Below are 26,273 nucleotides of genomic sequence, written 5' to 3' on the forward strand. Positions count from 1 at the left end.
TTTTTTAACAAAATCCAGAAGGAGCCATGCATGGTGCTATAAGTCCTGCACATTACAGTATTTGGCCAAACTGAGACAAACAAACTACAGCTACGTATTGTGTGCACAGGGAGTTTATGTTTGGGAATATGAAACTGCAATTAGATGTTTCTCATTTACTCAGTAAACTCATTTCTAATGGGTTCATGCTGGCATGTTTTTTAATCTGAGCCCTGCTGGAGCAATTTACTGCATGAGAGGACAGCGTGATACGGGAACAGGCAGGGTGAGTATTTGTGACCACCCACCGCTGATGGTGCCAGTTGTATACTACTGAGGGGCAAACCTTATTTTTTTTTCTTTTTCATACAGTTTAACCACTTCTGTTAGTTTCTGACATGAAGTAGATTTTCGTAGGATGAATCCCACTGTTCCTGCGTCACCATTGCTCATTGGCAACCAAGCACTTGGGGAGCAGTAATAGTGGGACTGCTCCTACAAAACTCAACATTGTGTCAGAAACGAAGTGTGACGCGGTTCCACATCGGTTCAGTTGACTTTTAACAAATATACTGTACTAGTGACCTTAGCCCATTTAAAAATGGGCTAGGTCTGTCACCACTCACCATATCAGCACGCATGCGCCCGCTGTATACGCGCACGCCTGCCGTGCGCACACACGCCCGCCCCTCCTTGCCCTGCCCTCACCTGCAAGCCGTGTGTCATTCCTCAGCTCTCCTCAGTGTCTCTGCATCCCTCCCTGCACATTAGCACAACAAAAAACACACACATAAACAGGGACATGGGATGCAGAGCCACATGCCAATTATTAGGTAGGATTTGTCGGCGTATACAGTAAGGTCCGGTTCACATTAGCTTTTGCTAGTGGATCGGCCATATGGCAAATGCTGCAGGACCCATTTTCCCAGACCGTTTCGCTCAGCGGAACGGAAGGATTTGCAGAACAATTGGAACCTATGGAAAACTGACGTTTTACAGCACACTGGCTGTAAAAATGGACCATTTTCCCGAATCCAGGTGGCTGGATCAGTATTTCTGGTTCTGCAAAAAAACGCAGATGTGAACCGGGCCTTAGGCGCGCTTTTGCTCCCCCAAAAATGTGGAGAAAAAGTCTCTATGTCTTAAACGCCGAATGCAGGGAATCCGCGACTTATGACCGCCCGCCGATATGAACTGCCAACCTGCCGCGACATTGGGGACTCCCTGCACTGTGTCCCGTTTGTGTGTCTCCCGCTCCTCCGTGTAGCCTGCTCTGCCCCGTGTGTGGGTATGAGATGCGGCAGTGCGACTCAACTCATTAACAGCTCCAGAGGGAAACACAGACCTCTCGTCTCCTGTGCGGCTTCCCTTAAACCACGTGTTATCATGCTGTTATATGCCTAGACAAAGAGGACCCAACGTGGTCCCGAAACGGTCATTGGTGACTGGAATGGATACCTGGTGTGTTTTGTGAATAAACCACGTTATACTTTCACGGAGTGTGCGGACCTTTGAATTTATTTTTTTGCCCTGAGGATGTTTTGGTCCAGCACATTGCTGTATGGTGTGCAACTCTCTCTATGAAGAAGATAGCATCTGTGACTTCTGTAAACCCTTTGAAGCACAATGTCCAATCAACCCCCCCTCCCCCCCCCCCAGACTTTTTGTTTTCTCCCTGCTATTGTGTGCAATAAAACAATTACATTAGTCATTATCTGCTTGAAACTTTTGTGGTCGGGCAGACTTCAGAAGTAGACTAATAAAACCCTCTGCTAAACTTTTAAATGTAAAAAGGTAAAGAGGTAAAATGTAATTTTTTATTAATGAACCACATTGTTGGCACGCATATGAAATATGCTATTGAGATGCACTGGGCCTGATTCACAAAGCGGTACTAACCTAGTTAGCATGCCTAAAGACCTTGGGCGTGCTAACTAGGGTGCTAGGTACTTAGCACACACCAAAGTAAATCAGATCACATGCAAAGTACCGCGTGCAAAGGCTAGTGCGTGCGAAATGTTGCACTGGGTGTCGCACTGGGTGCAACAAAAATGGCGCACCCGATGCGCCTTAGGGCGCCTGGATGCGCCCCAAAACGTCGCACCTATGGATTTTTAGGCGTGATAACTGGCTTTTCACAAGCGTGCTAACAGTTAGCACCGCTTTGTGAATCAAGCCCACTGGGTGCTAGAAATGTTGCTTGGTTCACTTTAACCACTCTGGATGGATATATTTGTCCAGAAATCGCCACTCGAAGGCAATCTGGACAAAAATATCCGTCCAGCAGTGTTGCTGCCCTTGTGCACGCATATCTGCGTGCATGCGGCTATGATTGCTGAAAAGGAACCAGTGTTCCCCGGAGGCAAATGATTCCCTGCAAATGAATCAAATGCCAATCAGGAGGTATTTGATTCATCAACTGTAAAATGTAAAACAAAAGATCTAGCACTCCCTGGTATCTTCCAGGAGTGTGCTTAGCAAAAGTAAAATTGAAGTACAAATGGAAAAAAAAAACACAATACCCCCTAAATAAAAACTGATTAAGGCCTCGTTCACATTATGAAACGCGGATGGCCGTGCATTCGAAACGCAACACATACGAACGCACGCCATCCGCGTTTCTATGCGTTGCGTGGCTGATCACATTCACCTGAAGTGAATGGGTCAGCCGCGCATTTTAGCAAAAAATGCGTGCAGCATGCGTTCCCGGTCCGCACTGGTCCAGAACGCATGCAGTGTGAACATCAGACAGTGCTGTTTATGCACTGTCTGATGTCGTGCGTGTCTGCCTCCTGCACACGTTCCCGAAACGCAGATGGGAATGCGTGCAGTGTGAACGGGGCCTGTTTCCTGACCCCTGCCCATTAACTAAAAAAAATAAAAACACGTTTAAAAAAAAATAATAATAATTGCAGTTAAAAAAAATACAAAGTTACCTTAGGGACTAAACTTTTTTTTAATATGTATGTTGTGAAGGTATATTACTATACACCTTATTACCTTGAGCCTATATGGGCTTGTAATTAGTGATGGACACAAAACTGAAAAAATGCACCTTTACTTCTAAATAAAATATTTGCACCATACATTATACTAGGGAAATATTTTAAATGTTGCAATAACCGGGACAAATGGGCAAATAAAATGTGTGGATTTTATCCATAGTAGAACGTTTTATTTTTTTTCTTATTATTCCTGTTAAAATGCATTTAGAATAAAATAATTCTTTGCAAAATGTACCACCCAAAGAAGGCCTAATTGGTGGCGAAAAAAACAAGGTATAGATCATTTACGTGTGATGAGTAGTAATACAGGTATTGGCGGATGAATGGGAGGAGCGCTGACAGGGGAAAATTGCCTTCGTCCTGATGGTGAAAACACCTGCGGGCTGAAAGAACAAATGACTGGAGAGATTGTCTTTTTACCTTCTGATGGGAATAGGGAGTACAGGAAGATGAAACTGGGAAACCAATCTTACGCTTTGATTGGAACAACTGTATATATGTGGACACTTATTATTTTGACTATTTTACAAACCATAGATAGACGTTGGTACTTTATTTTCTCTGCAAATGACTTGTCATTGCGAATGGTGAGATAGGAAAACCAAAAAACAGTTCTGATGTAGCAATCATTATTGAGTTTTCTACTTACATACGCCAGAGCCTAATGGTCTTCCTTTTACCTCACATTACATGTTCACCTTTACACACATTAAATCCCCGTCTATGCAGAGCGAGATGATTTATCAGCTGTCAGTGATACTGGCTCCATCAGCCCGGCTCCGCCCTCTGCACTGTAAGTTATCTGCCGGCTCTCAGGACATGAGGGGTAGGAAATAGCTATATTCATATTGATGGTGGATTGTGATGGGCAGTCAGTGTAAGTGATATGCTGAGGCAGAGACACTGCAGAGAGGGATATACAGTTTAGTGCACAGGCCTACGCACAGGCTTCCAGTAATCCTGCTCGGGATGTCAGTGCTGTAAGACGCACAGCTCAATAAAGGACATTAAAATGTCTCCTTGTTGAGGTATGGATTAAAATTCTCCTTCAAAATCTGTTTCTGGTAATTGTTTTACAATAATGCCCTGGTGCCAATTAAATAAATCCAAAGCAATAAATCTGGACAGCGCACTACATATGCTAATGACTTTAGTAAACCCCAATTGCATTGTAAACAGGGTTGTTAATGTTGATAGTGCAGTGTGCAGGAAAGCTCAATTGAAAAGATAAGGGCAGGAATCGGCTTTATTTAAACATATGAAGTAAACTGTGGTAAGTGTAAAGGACTCCCTGGCGGAGATCCAAAATGAAATATTATTATATGACTGCTAGAGTTTAGCTGCCTACACTCACTGTACCTTTCTTCATGGTCATTCATGATTGTTTCAGGTGACAGTCTATGGTTGGTGTAGACGTCCATGCACAGCTATTGGCTGATTGCTGTTGTGTTCCCCCATTGTAGTTCCTTCTTATTCTCTTCCCTCCTCTCCCCATAGAACAGAACCTGCTACTTGACCAAAAGCCCCCAAACATAACTGTACAGTAATGTTTTTTACACTGTCACCAATATCAAGAGACTAAACTGTACATGCTGTGGGAGGCAGATGCATATGCTAATTGAAACCTTTCAGAATAATAATTCAGAATATTAAAGTTGGGACCTGTAGTAGTGAAGGAAGGCATTACATCAATTACCGTAACTTTCAAGAACTGCCAGTGCATTAGAGTCAACTGAAATTACAGTTGGTCAAATGATCATTTTTGTTAGTATATGGGGCTAAAATAAAGTATACTTAAAGTCAATGGGAATCAGTCAAAAAAAACAACAACAATTAGATACTTACCTAAGGAGAGGGAAGGCTCTGGGTCCTATAGACCCCCACTCCATTAAACGCTGGCTCTCTCGTTTAAATCCCCTGCCGTGGGGGACTTCGGAAATCTTCGGGAGCAGAGTGCTCCCGAAGCCAGATGGCTCTATACTGCTTGCGCGAGAGAGGGCACTTGCGTGTGTGCAATATGGAGCAGCAGTATTCAGGAGCACCCAAAGACTTCCAAAGTCTCCTTTGGCATCAGAAAGAGCAGTATTTGATCAAATTGGTTGAATACTGCTACCCAGTAGCCAGTGCTGGAACGGGGACCGAGAAAGGAATAGGAAGGCTCTATAGAACCGAGAGCCTTCCTTCTCCTTAGGTAAGTATATGGCTGTTTTTTGTTTTTACTGAGTGATTCCCATTGACTTTAACCACTTCCCTACCACAGATTATTTTCCCTTAAAAACCACAGCAATTTTCACATATCATGCTCCTCCCATTCATTCGCCAATAGCTTTATCACTACTTATCACATTGAATTGATCTATATATTTTTTTTTGTGGTACAAACTAGGCTTTCTTTGGGTGGTACTTTTTCCGCACATTTTATTTGCCCATTTGTACTGGCTATTAAAAAACAAAAAAATCATGTCCCAAATACAATGGATGGTGATAATATTTTATTTGTAAATAAAGGTATATTTTTTCCATTGTGTGTTTTTTTTATACTATATCAATAGTTACTACCATGGCCAAGGTCTCCTCCCGCCTATCACCCATTTCCTATCGGATGTCCACTAGATTCCTGAAACTAAACCTGGACAAAACAGAATTTATGATCTTCCCACCCCGGACATCCCTGACCCTCCCAGATGTGAATGTCACTGGTAACCACACTACCATTCACCCTACCTCTCAAGCCCACTGTCTGGGTGTCACCCTAGACTCCGTACTCTCCTTCGCCCCCCACATCCAAAACCTCACAAAGTCCTGCAACATCCACCTCCGTAACATCTGCAAGATCCACCCTTTCCTGACCTCTGCCACCACCAACCTCCTCATCCATGCCCTCATAATTTCCCGCCTTGACTACTGCATTGCCCTTCTGTCTGTTCTCCCTATGACCCAAAATTTGGATTGCATTAAACAGCAATCTGTTAAAACCCCTCTCTCTATCCCATCATCATCCACATAAAGAATTCAGTAGAGGATCTGGAAGGGGGCCCCAGTTCGTTTTTAAGTTCAAACACAGACCTGACCCCTTCCACCTCTTCAGTGCTGCTGTTGGGATATTAACTCTTTGTGCTCAGCATTGCAGCTTCAAAGAGCCTCATCTTTAGTTCCTGTCTAGTTCATCTCTACTTAGTGTGAAATAAAGCATTTACCTTTCTCACAACCTCCTGAGTATCTTTATGACAAAGTTAAATAAGGGGAAATGTGAGATTGGATAAATAATTTAGCTTCATAATATTTTTTGCTCAGGTCTGCATTAATTTTCCTCTTTTGGTCCAGCGAATAAAACATTTTATGCATATGGGGATGACACAGGCAAACCAAAGCTGTGTCAAAATGTTGGCATCTATTGGATAATATTTGAAGTGATGGGTTAAAAGGTGCTTCCAATAAAAGCCTGGCTGTATATAATGTGAAGATGTTCTATGCTCGGTTAGCTCTTTTCAGCAGATAGCTGGCCACTCAGCTTCTCTCTGTTAAGTAGAGTTCAGTCTCAGTGGGATACTGAAAGAGCTATTCCTAGACTAGTCTATCAAAAAACTTTTTCCATGTGAAATCTAAAAGGTGAACAGAGTATGAGAGTTCAAAGTAAAGAATGCAAACTATTCCCCTGGCAAGTGGAAGCTTTTAAATCACAGTTACTAATCAGAGTTTTGAATCAAAGTTCAAGATGCAATAGTTGGGTAGTCTTCATTAAAATTAATTGGCTGTTCCTATAAAAGATGCAGCTTGTCAGGTACTCAGTACCGGGAGACCTCGGTGTCATCTTAGAAGGCATTTTTCTAGCATTACCTATATGACAAACTATGCAGCCCACAAGTGATGCTTCCAGAGGTTCAACTATAGGGCAAGCAGCCCCTACAACCACAAGGATCCAGATCTACGTGGGGACCCCATCTACCTACCCTCTCTCCAATATGGGGCTCTGTCCTCCAGATCAGGTGTTCCGATGGCTACACTTGTTAGATGATGATGGGGAGGATATCCATATGGATGGGGAGGTTGTGATGGCCACACTTGTGGGCGTCACCAAGGGAGAAGAGGTAATTGGGTATGAATATTGGGAAGACCTCATCAAAGTTTTGCTGGGAAATACGATTCCTGGTTATGCCTCTTGATGTGCATACAATTCACAGCACCACACACTATTTTGGGTGCAGCATAAACCTGAAAAAATATTTGGTTAAGGGTACAGGAAATGACGGTAGTAAAATATCAGTAAATTTACCAATATTCTACTACTTAATTGAAATACAAGTAGTCCCCGGTTAATGAACAAGATAGAGACTGTAGGTTAGTTCTTAACCTGAATCTGTTCATAAGTCAGAACACTGTGCCCTCTCTGTCCCCTGTACCTCTTCTGTGCCCCCTGTTCCTCCAGTGTCCCCCTCTGTGTCACATCTGCCCTCTGTACCTGTTTATACAAGTTTAAAAGCCATTTTTTCTTTGAATTTTTTAAAATCAATTTTCTCAAAAACTATAAGTCCAACTTGAATTTTTTTATGTGTTCCCATGGAAACACAGAATCCATGCTGTTCCTGTTGGCGGGTCATTCATAAGTCGGGGACTACCTATAGTGAAATACTGGTAATATTTGCCGATATTTCACCATCACCTAACCTCTCCCTATCCTCTCACAGAACTCCCCTCGGGGGTGCCTAACCTTAACCTTGCTCCTAGTGGTGCCTAACCTTAACCTCACCCCTGGTAGTGCCTAACCTCGCCCCTGGTAGTGCCTAACCTTAACCTCGCCCCTGGTGGTGCCTAACCTTAACCTCGCCCCTGGTGGTGCCTAACCTTAACCTCGCCCCTGGTGGTGCCTAACCTTAACCACGCCCCTGGTGGTGCCTAACCTTAACCTCGACCCTAGTAGTGCATATCCTTAACCTCGCCCCTGGGGGTGCCTAACCTTAACCCCCCCGGTGGTGCATAATCTTAACCGCTCTCCCTTGATGGGCTGCTAACCTGAACTCCTGTAGGTGCCTAACCTTAACCCCCCCCCCCCAAGTGGGCAACAAACCTTAAAGAGAACCAGAGATGAAGCACCCTCATGTATTTTACCATATATATCAGTGGGAACACACCTACCCATCTGTTTCACTCTGCACTGCACAGCTTGCTTCTAATCAGCCCTGATAAAATCCCGGACTGAGCATATGAATGTGACAAACAGAACATGGCTGCCCTGATACTTGGACTTTCTACCAAGCAGGCACTCTTATTGACCTGAGGAAGCGGCCGCGAAACGCTTTGTCTTGTGCACCATTAAATTTGACCCTATCAAAGCTTTTCTTTGCTTTTATCCCTAACGGGACAACTCTAAGGTAGGACTACCTAATATTATTATCTATATTATTGTTGGATACTACCGTATAGAGTTACTGATATATATTGATATACTGATTCCTTCCCGGGCGCCTCCTACTTACTCCCTATACACTAGGGGAGATTTGGTTTAGTTATTACAACTTTCCAATCACCTTTTTGGAGCAGCAACCTTTCAGGAACCAGAGGCCGAGTGGGGACGGTCTATTTCCCACCTGCGTACGAGTGGTTGCATCCTACTGCAACCCATTTTTGTGAGTATAAACATTACTGTTTATCTTTATACCTCAATCTACTAACAATATTGCACCAGATTGGGCTCCCGGATCTTTCTGTGTTTTTTATCTTCCACCACCTGACAGGTAAAAATGGCTTTTGGTGTTAAGGTAAAATGGACTCTAGGCTGAAGTGGGACCTCTGTCGCGAAAATCTTGAAATTTAAAATACATGTAAACATATCCAAATAATAAGTATTTTTCTTCCAGAGTAAAATGAGACATAAATTACTTTTCTTCTATGTTGCTGTCACTTACAGTAGGTAGTAGACATCTGACATTACCGACAGATTTTGGATTAGCCCATCTTCTCATGGGGGGTTCTCAGGGTTCTCTTTATTTTTAAAAGCACTTAGTGAATGGCAGTTGCTCTGTTCAACTGCCAAAAAAAGTGTGCAGCGAGCAGGGAGGCTGGCCAGCATCTTTATATAAATCTTTTTGAGGTAATGTCTTTATAAAGAATAAAGGCTATACTGAGTATCCCCTATGAAGAGATGAACTAACCCAAAACCTGTCGGTAATGTCAGATTTCTACTACCTACAGTAAGTGACAGCAACATAGGAGAAAAGCAATGTGTGGCTCATTTTACTCTGGAAGAAATTTACTATTTGTATGTGTTTTAAATTTTAAGATCTTCATGACAGTTCCTCTTTAAAGCCAGTGTCGGACTGGGAGCTGGTAAAGCTGAGGAAATCCACTTGCTGGCCAAGCAGCAGTAATCAGGTGTTGCTGCTCACAGTGAAGACTTGCTGCAGGTTTCTGTTGGGAGTGAGAACACAGGGTTTATGCTGCTTGGCCAGCAGGTGGATTTCCCGTTTTCCACCTCCCAGTCCGACACTGTTTAAAGCCTCACTCAAGGCACATTTTCCTAGATCTGTGTAGGCACTCAGTTGCAGGACTTACATTTGTGTAGAAGCTCATTGACTAGCCCTGACACTAGCTACTTTCTATCTGTGTGTTGCTACAAAACTTCATCACACCTACAATACCTTCACCACAGGTCTGTGCCGAACACATTTATATCATCTGATATAGGCTCAAGTGTTGTTTCTTTGTTCTTCACTGGGTCCTCCTCCTCAATGACTGCTGGTGTGCTGTACTAAGGTGCATATCACACTGGTGCACTACAGGGGCGTTGCTAGGATCCTAAGAGATCCGGGTCACTTTCGGACACTCCAGCCAGAAAATGGGTGTGGCCATGCACCAGAATGTGGGTGTGGTCATGGGTGGAGCCAAATTTACATGAACTTAACAGCAGTCTAAGAAGGCCTGCCCAGCAAAAAGTTGAATGAAGCCCCCCTCTCCAGTAATAAAAAAACCAAAAGTTCAGCATATCGCATAAATAGGCAGTGTCACGTCTAGGCAGAGTTACCAGGCTTCTGTGCTGGCTGGTCTGGCTTTCTGCTGGGTGGGCTGATCTGCTGCCAGGTTGTCTGGCAGTTCCCCACTGCCGCATTCCCTGACCTTCTAGTGGATTCCCTCCCATGCTCCCACGGGCCTCCCATTTAGGCACCAGAACTCCCAGCATGCTATCATAGAAGAACCAAAGCTGCCCCCATAAAGGCATCACAGTGCCTAGTATGCCCCCATAAAGGCATCACAGTGCCTAGTATGCCCACATAGAGGCACCACAGCACCCAGCATACCCCCGATTGATGCACCACAGCTCCCAGCATGCCCGCCATTGAGGCACCACTGCTGACTCTGCCTGGGGGACATACGAGGCACCCCAGAATAGATCCGGGGCACATGCCACTGATCTTTGGGGCTAGCAACACCCCTGGTGCACTATGCTAGTTAGTTTTTAATCTCTGAAAAGCAGTAAAAAGATACATGGAGTTCTCAGTGTAGAGCATATTTGTGTATTTCATATCTCACACATTTTAAACAGTAGAGTATTGTACCGTGTTAGCCATCAGTAAAAACAAGCAGTTTTGAATCAGGATGATACCATTTATTGGCCAAGTGTGAGCTTTTTGCTGTGCAGCCTTCGTCAGACTGGCAAACAGGATTGAAGTCTGACGAAGGCTGCACAGCCGAAAGTTTATTCTTATTCTTTTAAGTTAGCCATTAAATGATATCATCCTGATTCAAAACTTCTATATTTTAAACAATAATTACCCACTGAATATACACTGATTAGCTAAAGAGGCCATGTGCCTGATATTGTGTAGCTCCCTTTTGTGCCATCAAAGCTGCTCTATCTCCTTGAGGCATGCATGGACTTCAGAAGATCAGTGAAGGTGTCCTGTGGTCTCTGGCAGCCAGACCTTGGCAGTAGATGCTTTATGCCCGGTGAGTAGGGAGTTGGGCCCACCAGTGATTGGACAAAAAACTTGAATCATCCGACCAGGTCACCTTCTGACATTGCTCCGAGGTCCAGCTGTGACACTCACATACCCACCACAGGCGTTTCTGAAAGCAGTGGACTGTTGTCAGTATTGGCATTCTACAGGGTTGTGGATTGAGTACAAAAATCATCCGACTCTGACTCCTCAGTTTATAAAACCACAGACTCCAGGTACCTAAAATTGCTCCGACTCCTTGATTTCAACTCCACAGCCCTGGCATTCTGGCTGGTCTGTGCAGTCACAGACCAATAAGAAGCAAGCTGTAATGGACAGTGTGTTCTGACATCTTTCTGTCTTGGTCAGCATTACGCTTTTACTTAATCTTTGCTACAGTAACTCTTTTGTGGTACTGGACCAGATCGGCTTACCTTCGCTCTTCGCACACATGGTTCACTGGACCATTTTTCTTAGACACTAACCACTTTATACGATAAACACTGCACAGGACAAGACCTGCCATTTTGGAGGTGCACTGACCCAGTTGCCAATCCATCACAATTTGGCCCATATCTTAGTTGCTCAGATGCTGAAGGTGCACGTACGTACGTACGTACACGCACGCACGCATGCACACACACACACACCATTATCACCCATCATGATTGGGGTTCATCCTGCAGGTAGAATGTCTGTATAGATACGTTGCTCTGGTATACCCAAGCAAGCATTGTGTTGTCATGGAGTGGCGTTAAGGCTAAACTTCACAGTGCTTGATGGCGTGGCTTTCAGTGGGCGGGGTAAAAAGGGGAACAATGCACTCTGGGATCTTTTGTACACACTCTGGTCTGAGATGACCCTGAGCGGCTTCGTCCACCAACTTCCGTCTAGCGTGTGTATGAGGCTTTAAACTTTTAAATTTTTTTCAGCTTCTCACATATCAATTATATGGTGCTATTAACTTGCTGGCTTATATATCCCACCTAGGATTGTCAATAAGATGCAAACAATTTGGAGTTGATGCAAGATTATACCAATGTTTGTGGCTTAAAATGGACCAACTAGATCCCACCTCGGCTAGATTCAATTGGTCCATTTTCAAGCTCCATGCAAAATTTGCATTATCCTGCATCAACTCAGAATTACTTGCATCTCATTGACTATCCCCAGTCTCCCCCAGAGTGCCATTGTAACAAGACATTCAGTGTTATACACTTCCCCTGTGAGTGGTCTTAATCTTGTGGCTGATGGATATAATATAGACTCGCACACACATCACTTTCTAGAGAATGATGAGGTCTGCAATACATTAACTCAGCTCTGTCTGACAGCACACGTCAAATCTCAGTGAATCTCTCTAAAGAACTGTGCCGAACACACAAAAGTGACATATCCATGTCTGGTGACTCAACACATCCCTGCACACCAGCATGGCAAATACATCCACATGATAAATGCTACTTTAAACCACCTTATATAAATTAAACAAAATGACCAGTCTAAATGAGTGTCATTTCAGATTGCTATAAACTGAATTTATATATAAAACTACTGGCAGCAAAGTTGGATGCAGGAAAAAAGGGTTGAGAGTGGACAAAAAGGGCGCCACCATACACTCTAGTGCATTTATTGTTAATACGGCGCTCAAACCAGAAAAAAGGGTGCAGGATAAATATCGTTAACAACATTAGAACATTAAAGTTTTTGAAATATTTTATCGTTTTAGAAGCTTGCAACGTTATAGTTTTTGTCATTATTTCATTTGTATGTACAGATTTTACGTTATGAAATATATGATCATTTCTAGTGTTTGTGCGGGGGGAGTGGTTACGGTTAGGAAACCACCAGGGGGTGGTTAGGGTTTGGCACCACTGGGGGGAGTGGTTAGGCTTAGGCACCACCAGGCTAGGGTTCTGTGTGGCGTCACTGTGACCCCCACGCCGGGAGACTTGGGCGCTGGATACAGCCAGTATATGGCTTATCCTGCTGCTGCACAAGTTTCCGGCGGCAATAAATACTATTCCCTCTCCATGTGGATAGTGGGGAATGATGTAATTCGGCCCCCAGTGTTTTAAAAGTAAATTGAGCTCCGTCTTCTGACGGCGCCGAAGTTACTCACTCCGCCCTGCTATAGCCATTAGGTTAAGCTGTATTGTTGAATTTGGTAACGATTTTTAACATTAAGCTCCCGCCTGTTTTAAAATGGTATTTATCGTTAACCATTTTTGTTAACAATGTTTATCGTTAATGAGATTTTGTTATCCACTGGTGCCAATTTGTTCTCCAGCCGGGCCCTTTTTTTCTGGCGCCCTTTTTTCATGCACCCGTAAAGTCCCTTCTTCCGGTGATGGTACCATACTCTGATACACTGCATAATGGCCAGATACAAGAACATCATCTGTCACTCACATAACTACATGGGGGGGATAGGGGGGTTGGTAATCTGCAAAGTGACATATAACAACTATAGCCACCTTGATTCCCCATAACAGTAAGGCCACCATGACTTCCCTCCCATAACAAGTGTGGCCACAACACTGCTCTGGAAGCGGGTGGCCTATATTGCAGGGAGGGAGGATAAGGAGAGGTGGGCACCCCACAAGCTTGGGTCTCCCTAAGGCTGCAGGGGCTTCTCCCCAATAGTTATCCTCTGCCTCCTGTCCACCAGGGATCTTCTGAACTGCAGTGGCCTCATTTCCACTATTCTGCAGAAATAGGCTTCTTCCAGGCGGGGCCGAGGCAGAGGCAAGAGAGGCTCCAGCCTCAGGGCGCAGAGTAGAAGGGGACGCACAACTCACTCAGCTATCATTCCCCTATTGTGTTTGAAGCAGAGATAAATAAGAGATGATATATGGCAGTGACTGCAAGCCAGATACCTAGAGAGTAAGGTGTTGGGGGCCCTGGGGCACCTCTAATAGCAATCAGTGTGTGATGACTGGGGTGGGAGGGATGGAGGGGCGCACTTTGGTGTCTTAGCCTTGGCAGCTGGAGGACTTTGTTCCGGCTCTGCTTCCAGGGTATTCCTTACTGCAGATGGCTGTCCACATAGCCCAATCGGTGCAGTTTTTGTCCTCAAGCTTTGAAATACATAGAATAAGCTTAAAGGGAACCTAAACTGAGAAGGATGTGGATATTTCCTTTGAAAATAATACCAGTTGCCTGACTCTCCTGCTGATCCTGTGTCTCTAAAACTTTCAGCCACAGCCCCTCAACAAGCATGCAGATCAGGTGCTCTGACTGAAGTCAGACTGGATTAGCTGCATTCTTGTTTCAGGTCTGTGATTCAGCCACTACTGCAGCTAAAGAGATCAGCAGGGCTGCCAGGCAACTGGTATTGTTTAAAAGGAAACATCCACATCCCTCTCAGTTCAGGTTCCCTTTACCCTTTTCACTGAGTTCACAGCAGCCTCCACTTATGTACTCTGGACCATACTTGGAAGGTTGCGTAATACAGATTTAGGTTTTGTTCACATCGTTAATGCAGAATGGCTGTGCAATCGGAATGCAATGCACTCGATCACACGCCATATGGACCGCTCATCCCATTCACTTTAGTGAATGGGTCAGCGCTGCTCTTGGGCGAAAAATGCCTGCAGCAGTACGACAGTGCATTGGAAAGCTATGCAGCGCATGAGATCTAAACGGCAGAAGTGCTGTCTATGCACTTCTGCTGTCTTGTGTGTCACACACCATATGCACTGCCAAAGTGCGCACAGCAGCGCATATAGTGTGAATGAGGCCTTATGTGACAAGTGGATTGGGTCCCACCCTCTACCAGAAGACCACTTATCCTGTCTGCATTGGATTTTTCTTGCACTCAAAATTAAGACAGACAGAATGAACATTTTACTTTAGGACAGTTGCAATCTTTCACTGGCTTCACTTGTTGCTCTGAATACATATTTTTAGCCTGTTGTGGGTTAATTAGCAAGGTCTTTTCTTCATGGGGCCCTGTATTTTTCTTAGCTTAATGGAACTTAATGAATCATGAACTAATTCAGTGTGTCCACTGACACGAGTGCCGGTTTTCCTCCACCTTCCTCAATTAGTGCTAGAGAGGTTTGTTCAACATTCACATGTCAGTGACATGCTTAATGAGCTATAGGAAGGATTTCAAGGACAATACAATCTGGGCGATAGTACGTGTTTGTTTTCTTGACATGGTGCTACTAATGACCGCATCTAAAGATCTTCTGAAATAATGGATAGAAAGTGCTGTGGTGCATAATTATAAAAGTAAGGCATAGTGAGAGTATCCTTATTCTTTCTGCTGAGCGTACGCTGATGTAATATTAATTCATATTAATTTACGGTCTGATAGATCATATGATTGTATAGTCAATCTGTTGCTGTCCAGTTGCTATACAATTCATTGCTAGGGCAGATTAGGTCTTAACCCCCCTGGCGGTATGATTATTTCCAGATTTTAGGGTGTTTTTAAAACATTGCAGGCCCTAAAATCAGGATAAAAATCATGCGGCCAGAATGCCTGCAGCAGCCCCTGCTCTCACTTACTTCCCTGGGCTCCAGCGCTGCAAGTTTACCTCCGTCCTCCGTGGGGCTCTGCAACTCTGAGGTGAGATCGATGGCGGCAGAGTTCTACTTAACAGGAGTCCATTCAAGCCTGCACACAAATTAAGCAAGCTCCCTGATGCAGCTAACGAAAGTTAAAGATCTAAATATTGTTCGGTAAGCAGGTAACTGTTGTCAGCATTATCACAGGGTGTGCAAGGTAGCCGAGAGTCACATGAGGCCAAGTCATGGGTTGCTGCACATAGATAGGAGTGTGTTGTATTAACCCTCACACATGCTAGACGATCTTCGGCAGAGATGGTTGGACGGCGCTGTCTTGGCCTAGAATCTGGCTTGTGTACAGTTGCCCCATAGTATTGTTTAGTGATGTCACTCAGTGAATTGCTAAAGAACAAGTGAAGAATGAGCCTATTGTGCTCTACATACCAACGCCACAAGACACCACCCGTGTTCCTTTCCATGATACCTCTGCCCCTCTCCACTGACAGTGCACGCTTCTCTGCTATAGCTGAGCAATGTGTCTGTACAGTGCTCATTACCTGCAATATTTCCCTTATGATTGAGCCATGGTAATTAAGAGTGACCTTAAAGTGGTCTAACACCCAGCATTTCAACTTTGCTTTAAAAGATTGCTTACAGCTTATAAACTATTATGCCAGATTTTTTTTTTAGCAGAAATTCACTGAATGGATTAAACATGACATTTTAGTGCTGCATTTAGCTAGCAATCCTCCTCCGTGCTTGCTTGTTTAGTTACAAATGTATCTATCTACAATGTAACAAACAAACACTGCTCTGAGAGAACAAAGAGGGCTTCCCCGGCAGGCTTTTCAGAGGTCTATTTGTATTACAAATAAAGATACATTTTGTAACTACAGATAAGAACGGATGCGGATTCCTAGTTAAATCCAACACTAAAATGTCATGTTTAACCCATTCAGTGAATTTCTGCTTAAAAAAAAAATCTGGCATAATAGTTTGTAAGCTGTAAGCAATCTTTTAAAGCAAAGTTGTAATGCTGGGTGTTAAACCGCTTTAATAAAGCAGATGTGCGCTTGCTTATAGCCTGGCTTCAGAGATATGGGCTACAGGGTATGCAGCATGGATTCAGTGCTAGGGAGAAAAGCAGAACAAGGTGGAGAGAGAAGGAGGCGGGGCAATGGGTGGCAGCAGAGCTTGGAATAAGCCACACCTCCTTTTCAGCACATGGAAATGTCACTTGAAGTATTTACCACAGATTTTTAGTAGGGAAACTGTTTTGGTTCCTTTAGTTTCTCTACAAGTTCTCCTAATGATCTGATTCTTCATAATGGGACTAAAGCGAACATGAAGTGGCAGGAATGTTAAAGACACCATATTCATTCCTTTTTTTAAAAAAATGCCACTTTCCTGTCAGTTGTGCTTATCCTCTGCCTCTAGGGCATGTTGCATTGTGTTGCATTGCTGCATGGGAACTCACTCCCTATACAATTGTATGTTCACAATAAAATGGATCACATATACTTAAACTTTCTACAGTGCATCTCTAGCTAACATGCGTGTCACATAGTAATTGCTCATGCTATAATAATAACACGCACATTTTAATGTACAGAGTGTGTGTTGCTTAAGTCCAGGCTCTAGCGTGGCTGCTGTGCAAAGCACATTGGGCCTAATGAACAAAATGCCATTACATTTCCAGAGTGCAGGCAGTGCATAGCAATTTTACTGGTACCAATGGCAGGGGAGCACTGACTGTTACACTATAAGGGCATGTTTCCACTAAATGCAGATTGGATGCAGAATGGATGAAAAAAAACTGACTTCAATGAATGCCTATGGGTAAAATCTGCCTCGGAAAAATTGCGTTTAGTGGAAACAGGCCCATAGGAATTCATTGGAGTCAGTTTTTCTGCATTCATTCTGCATCCAATCTGCGTGTAGTGGAAACAGGCCCCTTAGTGCCTCCAGGATAACACACAGCACCATAGCAACACATGTTACCCCAATAACACATGTGGCATTACTAGTGTAATGGGTTTCTCTCCCCTGTGGTTAATATCAGTAAAACTTACATTTGCTGCCTGTGCATGCCAAATTCACCAGCCTTTCATGCATCAGGCTCATAGTGTGAACTTCGGCTAATATTTCCTGAGTCCCTGACCCAGAACAAGTATGGCGGGTCACTGATCTAACTCATGATTGTTGCAGCTACCTGACTGAGGCTAAATTCACACTTTGCACATTATGGCACACGTTGCTATTTCAAAACCTGAATGTCTATGCAATGAGCACATATCTGCAGGAGTTACCTGAAAATGCATTACAGCAAGTTAGGATAACACGATACACAGAGAGATGAACATGCTGATGCCATTGTACGGGCAGTGAGTTCACACGCGGTGGTATTGTGCAACGCAGCACACACAGGGCTAATGCATTAACTAGCGGTAATATTGCCATGTAGAGACAAAGCGTGGTAACATTACAGGTGGTACCGCAGCCCGCAGTACTCGAGTAACACAAGCGCATTGCTACGGTAATGCATGTTACTAATGTGCATTACCATGGCGATGCTCACAATACTCGAGTACTGAGGTCACGCTTAACTACTTTAGTACCGAGGTGATTGAAATCTATGTCCTGTTTTGGTGGGCTCCTGACTGGCAGGACGTAGATTTCAATCACCGTCCGCAGCGCACATTCGCCGTTTCCGTCGCTCCCCACCGATCGTGCTGCTCAAACTGTGTCTATGACGGCAAAGCCATGTGAGCTGGTCAGGAGCCGATTTCATTGGCTCCTGGCCGTGTCTATCAATGTAAGCCACTCCCATTGGCTCCCATTGATAGACATGGTCAGGAGCCAATGAAAGCGGCTCCTGACCGGCTCACACGACTCTGCACGCACAGCGATTCATCGGGATTCCGTCGTTCTTGTACCAGGGTCTCTGGTCCTTAAGGGGGCAGAGACCGCTGGTACGTAAGTGGTAAAAGTGTAACTCACAGAATATTGCTGCAATAGTGCTGGTAATATTGCCGTCTCTGCTCTGAAATATTACTGCTAGTTAGTGCATCAAGCCCCTAGAATAAGCACACACTAAAGGTGGCCACACACGATACAATAAAATGATCTGATTTTACGGCAATTCGATCAATTTAAAGGAATCACCCCCCCCCCCCCAAATGGAAGATTTATTTCATTTTTTATCAATCTAGGAATGCTGGAAATTGTTCTTACATTTTTCTAAAGATTGTATGGTGCGTGTTAGATTGTCAATTTATGTATATACACACTCTAGCAATTTTCTCTGAGTTTCCAATCATTTTTATCATAATTGGGGAAAAATGGAACATATGTGTGTGGTACATTGGTCCTATTTTTGAAATGTTACAATCAGTCAGAAAAATTGATTTCAATTCTTAAATTGAACAAGCTATTTAAAAAATTGTATGGTGAGTGGCCACCTTAAGACTTTGCAAGTAATTTGCAATTTTAAAAGGGAATAAAGATGGCAGCCTCTATATTTCTCTCATTTCAGGTTTCCTTTCATGAAAGAAATGACAATATGGAGAGTTTGGGCGGGGCCGTAGCTGCATGAGGCAGACAACATTGCCATACTCTGGCATTACCATACATGGCTCTACAAGCGCATGAAGAATGTGAAGCTTTAATTTTACATTCCGGTATGTGAATAAGAAGGAAAAGAAAACAAATATAGTTGGAGACCATTTGCATATAAATATTTTTCTTTATCCTCCCGCAGGGAGAAGAGAGGAAAAAAAATTACATTTACTCATGCAAAAAATGTAAAACCAGAGAAAGTACAAGCGTCTTATTGCAAAGATCCCATTTTGCCGTAAAAATATGTTTTATTGCACCTTTTTGTCGCTTAGAAAGTTGTGAACCGCTTTCAAGTCTCTTAGGTTTCCTGTTGTTATTTACCCTTTTGCTTAGGCAATTTTTTTTACTATGGTTTTATTAACTGTGTTTCTTTTCTGTCTGTTTCTTCTCCTCTCTGGTTTACTGTGTGATGCTGCCATCGTTTAAAGCTGAGGTAAAAATTGTAAATTGTATCTTCTGATGACTTTTCTTTTCTTTTTTTTTTTTTTTTTTGAAACGCTGGCTTGTGCTTTCATTTCATTCCAAAAAGTAACACATCAGGTGGGCTTTCAATTAACTTCCTCAAAGCAGCCATCTGATGGTAGTCTCTTGTACCAGACCTGGTAGAATTGTAATTAATAAGACGCACTGGAAAGTATTACGTGATAAAAGAAGGCCCAATTAAAAAAGAAATAAATAAAAAAAGAGGGGAAATTCCTACATGAATGCAACTGGCCAAGACGCCGCTAAAAGGCCAGCTCCTTGTGTACTGTAACTCGCTGGGCTTTCCAGCCAATCAAATCTTTCCTCTTTCCCCATTGTTGATGCCATGACAACATGGTGGCATCAGTAGTAGCTAGTGAAGTATAGCAGCGGACCATTTCCTTTCAGTAATTCAAGATTTCTCATACGGTTGTCACTCTCATCACCACCTCTCTGTTGGAATTTGAACTATTTCGATGTTCATTAGGCCGCAGGTGGCTGAGGATGTGTAGAATTGTATAACCACAGTGATGGTTTAATATAGTCCTAACCCGTTGGCTCCGCCCCGGGCCTCTGTCATTGTGAGAGGAATGGTTCGTCCGTGAATTCCTTCCCCCAAGCTTTGTAGTCCCAGTTAAAGTTTCCCCAAGGTCCTTAGTTTTGTCATAGTTCAGTACTTTCCACTGCTGATTGACGGCTTGCCATCGTTTGAAAATCCGATATACAGAAGATCCTTCATGGATGATAAGACCTGTTCCACAATGAGAAGAGGAAGATAATGAACACACTGGCAGATACAAACAACATCACTTTCTTTATTAGTTTGATACTTTCTGTAACCACGCACTTAAAAATAAACCTGTAAAGAAAAAAAATCTCCCCTGGAGGGTATTCACCTCGGCAGGGGGAAATCTCTGGATTCTAAAGAGGCTTCCCCTGTTGTCCTTCGCAAACCCCTTCCACTGCTGGGACCCCAAACAAAAGCAATACCAGTCACCGCTGTCGCTGTAGCAGCTTTCCAGTCAGGCTCCAGCTGAAATAGCTGAGCCTGATCTGCTCCACTCTACTGGGCAGGCGTGAGGCATCTGCACTGTAAAGTGGACCCAATCAGGCTTGGCGAGAACCCATCAGAAGGCCGCTACTGATCCTGTGTAAACCACTGACAAGCCCTTAACAGTGGATCTTCGGGGGTCCCATCAGCCCCCCTTTTGTGAGGAGGATGGGGGAAGCAGAGGTTTCCCCATCCTGAAGTAAGTACCCTTTAGGGGCATTTTTTCCCATTCAGGTACACTTTAACCACCCTGGCGTTCTATTAAGATCGCCAGGGCGGCTGCGGGAGGGTTTTTTTAAAATAAAAAAAAAAACTATTTCATGCAGCCAACTGAAAGTTGGCTGCATGAAAGCCCACTAGAGGGCGCTCCGGAGGCGTTCTTCCGATCGCCTCCGGCGCCCAGAATAAACAAGGAAGGCCGCAATGAGCGGCCTTCCTTGTTTTGCTTACATCGTTGCCATAGCGACGAGCGGAGTGACGTCATGGACGTCAGCCGACGTCCTGACGTCAGCCGCCTCCGATCCAGCCCTTAGCGCTGGCCGGAACTTTTTGTTCCGGCTACGCTGGGCTCAGGCGGCTGGGGGGACCGATCGGGCAGCACATGCGGCTGGCAAAGTGCCGGCTGCGTGTGCTGCTCTTTATTTGATGAAAATCGGCCCAGCAGGGCCTGAGCGGCAGCCTCCGGCGGTGATGGACGAGCTGAGCTCGCCCATACCGCCCGGCTGGTTAAGTGTTAAAATTACCATCCATCCCATTTCTTAATGGAACTAGCAGTTGCGCACAGCAAAGTCCCCATTATCCGAGAACCCATGGGGATTTCTGGATAAGTGTGCTTTCTGGTTGCTTGAGACTGAATGTCAAAAATAGGCCTAGATAATACAGTACAGTCCCTGACTCTGTATACATATCATGAACTCTGTATTAAATGTTAAAATACAGTAATTGAAAGTATATTAATCTTGGGGGAGCCGTGGAATCCAGTCTTTAAGCACAGCAGAGCCTACAAACAGCCTAAAAAGTTGGCCTTCACCACTGTGAGTACTGCCAGCGATTTGTTCTGGTTGGTTGAGACCTCTGGTTAGTTGAGTTCTGGATAACTGGGACTTTGCTGTATAAGTATACTATAAAGCATAGCTTGCTATGTGATAACCGCTCCTACAGGTGTCACTATGTATTTGCCTGGTTTGCCTATGCCTAAAAATGGCCATGGTATGTTTGTAAATATTTAGAAAAGTAAAACAATAGGGGTACACATAGTTATACTCTGCATTCGGCAGGCTACAGTAATCTACAGGATATCAACACTGAAAGAGGATCCAAGATGAAAAACTAACCATAACAAGTAATTGTCTATACATCTTATCTAAAGTTTAGATAGTTTACACAGCAAATCTAGCTGCAAACAGCTTCAACAGTATATGACTATTTCTTCCTGTGATACAATGAGAGCAGCCATATTCTTCTTGTCATCATTACAGACAAGCAAGCTCCACACCTCAGCCTGTAAAATCTCCACTCCTCTCTCCTACCCCTGCAAATCTCTGGCTGGTAATGCCTCCTCCTCCTTCTTCGGGAAAAACCTCCTCCTGCCCAGAGTGAGCTCCCATGAGCACTTGCTACATGGGACTCAGAATGCCTAGGCGCTGGAGGAGCTGTGGGTGCAGCTTGTTTATTTGATAGGAAATTAGGGCATTAGTTTATAGGGCTTGAGGAATGCCCTTTAAAGAGACACTGAAGCGAAAAAAAATTTATGATATTATGATTTGTATGTGTAGTACAGCTAAGAAATAAAACAAGTACAGGAAGAGTTGAGAAACTCCAGTTGTTATCTCTATGCAAAAAAGCTATTAAGCTCTCCGACCAAGTTAGTCGTGGAGAGGGCTGTTATCTGACTTTTATTATCTCAACTGTAATTGAACTGTTTACTTTTCCTCTGCCAGAGGAGAGTTCATTACTTCACAGACTGCTCTGAAAGACTCATTTTGAATGCTGAGTGTTGTGTAATCTGCACATATTATAGAATGATGCAATGTTAGAAAAAACACTATATACCTGAAAGTAAAAGTATGAGAATATTTTCTTTGCTGCTAATCTTCTAGTAATTATTCATAGTACACAACCAATTCATTATATCATATATTATTTTTTTCGCTTCAGTGTCTCTTTAAACTATAATAATAATGTATATACTATATAATAAAATATATACTATAAGGGGGCACAATTATGCAATGAGTGGGGGCTCGTTTCCACCATAGCGAATCCGCATGCGGCGACGAGATGCGGATTCGCTTGGTACACTGAAGGGGCCGGGGCTGTTTCCACATGTGCGGCGTGCGGGAGACATTTGGCGGCGGGCCAAATCTGCACGACGGGACCCACCGAATTCGCCTGCTTCGGGAATCCGTGCGAATCGCCGCTAATGTATTTAATAGTAAAAACGCATGCGTTTTTTACATGCGTTTTTACCCGCGATTCGCGTGCGATTTCGCACCTTTTTCAATGTTATTTTGCCCTGGCAGTGTCATGGTTAATTTCGCATGGCACCCTGCCATGCGAAATCGTACGCGAAATCGCGGGTAAAAACGCATGCGGAAACGCATCCGCATGCGTTTTTACAAGCGTCGGAATGCCAGCGAAATCGCGTCGCAACAGTGGAAACGAGCCCTAAGAGTTTATATCGGATCCACTTTAACAGCAAAAGAAAGAAACAAATCCTGACATGTCATAAAAGAGGGAGTGATTGGCAATGTGTCTATCTGTACAAAGCATGGAATGTTGCTGTGTTTGTTCCGTTTGTTCCATCCAGGGTAACAGTCCCCTGCAGCTGTTGTGTGCCCAGCTCCTTGCACACAGCACAGTTGAGTCTAGGTATGCTGGGAAATGCTCAGTGCTTGAAATTTGCATGATATAAATCATGTATGTTTGTCCTGATTCTGTGGATGTGCATTTGTAGGGGGTCATATTTCATGCAGTTACGTGGTTAAATAGCAAATGTCAGACTATAAATATCAGCACTATTTTTAAAAGGCTGCATGTCCAATATGGCTCTCCAAACCCAACCATTAATAACGGCGTGATGAAACTAGTTTGGGGCATATGGAAGAAGAGGAGGCATCCTTCCTGCTGGTTTTACCTGGCTGCTCATCCACACAAGGATTTTAAGGAAACAACACAGATTGTCTCTCCCTTGCTGATTACTCAAAGCATCTGCAATTTTTCAACAGGCTTGTGCTTTTTTACTCATGTACAGTACAATTAGGCCCGGTTCACATTAGCGGTGGCCGTCCGGAATCGCCGTGCCGGAGCCGGACCGCTTGCAGAACGGACGGAACGGACACACGGCATAGCAATGAAAGCCTATGCGTCCGTTCACATGCGTCCGTTCTGCCGGACCGGAGCCGGACCGGAGCCGGACCGGATCCGGACTCCGGCGTCCGTTCCAACATGCGCTATTTTTTGGTCCGGCTCCTCCGGCAGCCATATCCGGAGCGGAGCCGGACTGCACCATCCGGCCAATACAAAGCAATGAGAGCCGGAGAGCGCACAACACACTGGCTACAAAAACCGGACGTTCTACCCCACTTCCTATGCATTTTGGATGGGGACCACATGGGCCCAGCGTTCAAAGAGTGGGGCAGCAGCGATTTCATGCTGGAGCTCTTTTTGGCAGCAACATGTCTGATATGTCTGACAAGGAGGCTAACAACAGGAAGGAGAGAATTCCCAGGTTTACGAGTAAAAAATGCCTGGATCCATGGTCCCAACTGCAGTCTCTGTATCCACGGATGGTCTCCACACGTCCACCTGTCTCCAACAATGACCCCAGACCCTTCTGCTGACCTCCCAGACCCCAGGTATTTACAGGATGTTATCTCCTTAAGAAACCGGATCCGGACCGCAACCGTGTTCACACCGCACGGAAACCGGATGCAAACGGACCGGATCCGGACCGGATCCGGATAGGAACCGTACGGATCAGGTCCGGTCCGGATACGGTGCGGTCCGGACATCCGGTGCGGTTTTTACTAAACCGCAAGTGTGAACGGGGCCTAATAGTTTACTCCCCTCTGGGGAAAAGACAACAGTTCCCTTAACCACCCTGGCGTTCTATTAACACAGCACTATTTTTTTTTTTTAATCATGTAGCTAGACTAGCGCTAGCTACATGATTCCCCCCTCCCTGCGGCGTCCCTCCCACCCTTCTGATCGCCGCCCGTTCTGAACAGGATTTCCTTTAGGGCTTCCCTCGTCGCCATGGCGACGATCGTGATGACGTCATCGGGAGTCCCGATCCACCCCTCAGCGCTGCCTGGCACTGATTGGCCAGGCTGCGCACGGGGTCTCGGGGGGGGCTATAACGCGGCGGGTAGCGGCGCATTGGCAGCGATCGGTGTAAACAGGCAGCAAGCAAATTGCTTGCTGCGTGTTTTAAAAAAAAATGTATCAAAATCGGCCCAGTGGGGCCTGAGCGGCGCCCTCCGGCGGTAATAGACGAGCTGAGCTCATCATTACCGCCAAGGAGGTTAAAGGGAACCCAAGGTGAGAGGGATATGGAGGCTGAAATTTATTTCCTTTGAAACAATGCATATTGCCTCGATGTTCTGCTGATCCACTGCCTCTAAAACTTTTATGCTGAATACTCACCTGAAGACGCAGGAAGACAGATCACATCAGTGTCACCTGACGACAAGCGTTCCCCGATCCATCTTCCTGCCCCCAGAACACGCAATGTTACGCAATGGCAAACGACGGGCATGTACCAGAGTTCAAACAATCGCGACACGTTACGTGGGAGTCGTCAGGGAACTCAAAGATCCGCTGTGATGGTCGTCAGCGCTGTGTGTCGCGAAGCATCGTTCAGCTAATCATGCACTCGTACCTATGTCGCTAGATCGCAGAAACAATCACTCGTCGCTCAAAAAATTGCCAGAAAATTCACGCACAAAATCGCAACCTGGGTACGAGCCTTTAGACATAGACCCTGAACAGGCATGCAGATCAGATATCTCTAACTCAAGTCTGACTGGATTAGCTGCATGCTTGTTTCAGGTGAATGATTCAAACGCTACTGACCAAAAAGATGAGCAGGGCTGCCTGGCAATTAGTATTGTTTGAAAAGTAATATATATGGCAGCCTCCATACAGTATGTCACTCACCTCAGGTTTCTTTTAAATACCAATGTACATCAATTTTCCAATATTTCTTTAACGCCTGGTGGTGTGAGATGCTATACAGCACTGGCTATAAAAAGACAGGCACATGTTGCCAAAAGTCTGGGAACAACTTTCTAAATCAGTGAATTCTGGTGTTTCATGGCCACAGTTGTATGAAATCAAATACCTAGGCATGCAGAAACCTCTACAAACATTAGTGAAAGAATGGGCTGCTCTCAGGAGCTCATTGAATTCCAGCGTGGTACCGTGATAGGATGTCACCAGTGTAATAAGACTATCCATGAAGTTTCCTCTTTACTAAATATTCCACAATCAACAGTTGGTGTTATTACAGAGTGAAAACTATAGGAAACTGCAGCAACCCAGCCATGAAGCGGTAAAATCACAGAGCATGGACAGCCTATACTGAGGTGCATACTGGCCAGAAGTCGCTATCTTTCTGCATCCAAGCCTTACATCGCCATGTGGAATGCAAACCTTTGTATGCCGGCTTGTAAAGTATGGTACTCCAGAAGATGACCCAGCACCAGA

General features: G+C 44.5%; 1 protein-coding gene across 1 annotated transcript in view; it reads right to left on the reverse strand.

The window, feature by feature from the left end:
- Positions 1-19,514: 19,514 nt before the first annotated feature.
- MARCHF9 (membrane associated ring-CH-type finger 9) overlaps positions 19,515-26,273 on the reverse strand; it is a 209,521-nt gene continuing 202,762 nt past the window's right edge. Inside the window, exon 5 of the mRNA XM_068265143.1 lies at positions 19,515-20,264. Coding sequence (XP_068121244.1) covers positions 19,936-20,264 — 329 coding nt within the window. The 3' untranslated portion in view covers positions 19,515-19,935. The remainder of the gene's footprint in view (positions 20,265-26,273) is intronic.

Source organism: Hyperolius riggenbachi, chromosome 2 (assembly GCF_040937935.1).
Source record: "Hyperolius riggenbachi isolate aHypRig1 chromosome 2, aHypRig1.pri, whole genome shotgun sequence".
Taxonomy (NCBI): Eukaryota; Metazoa; Chordata; class Amphibia; order Anura; family Hyperoliidae; genus Hyperolius; species Hyperolius riggenbachi.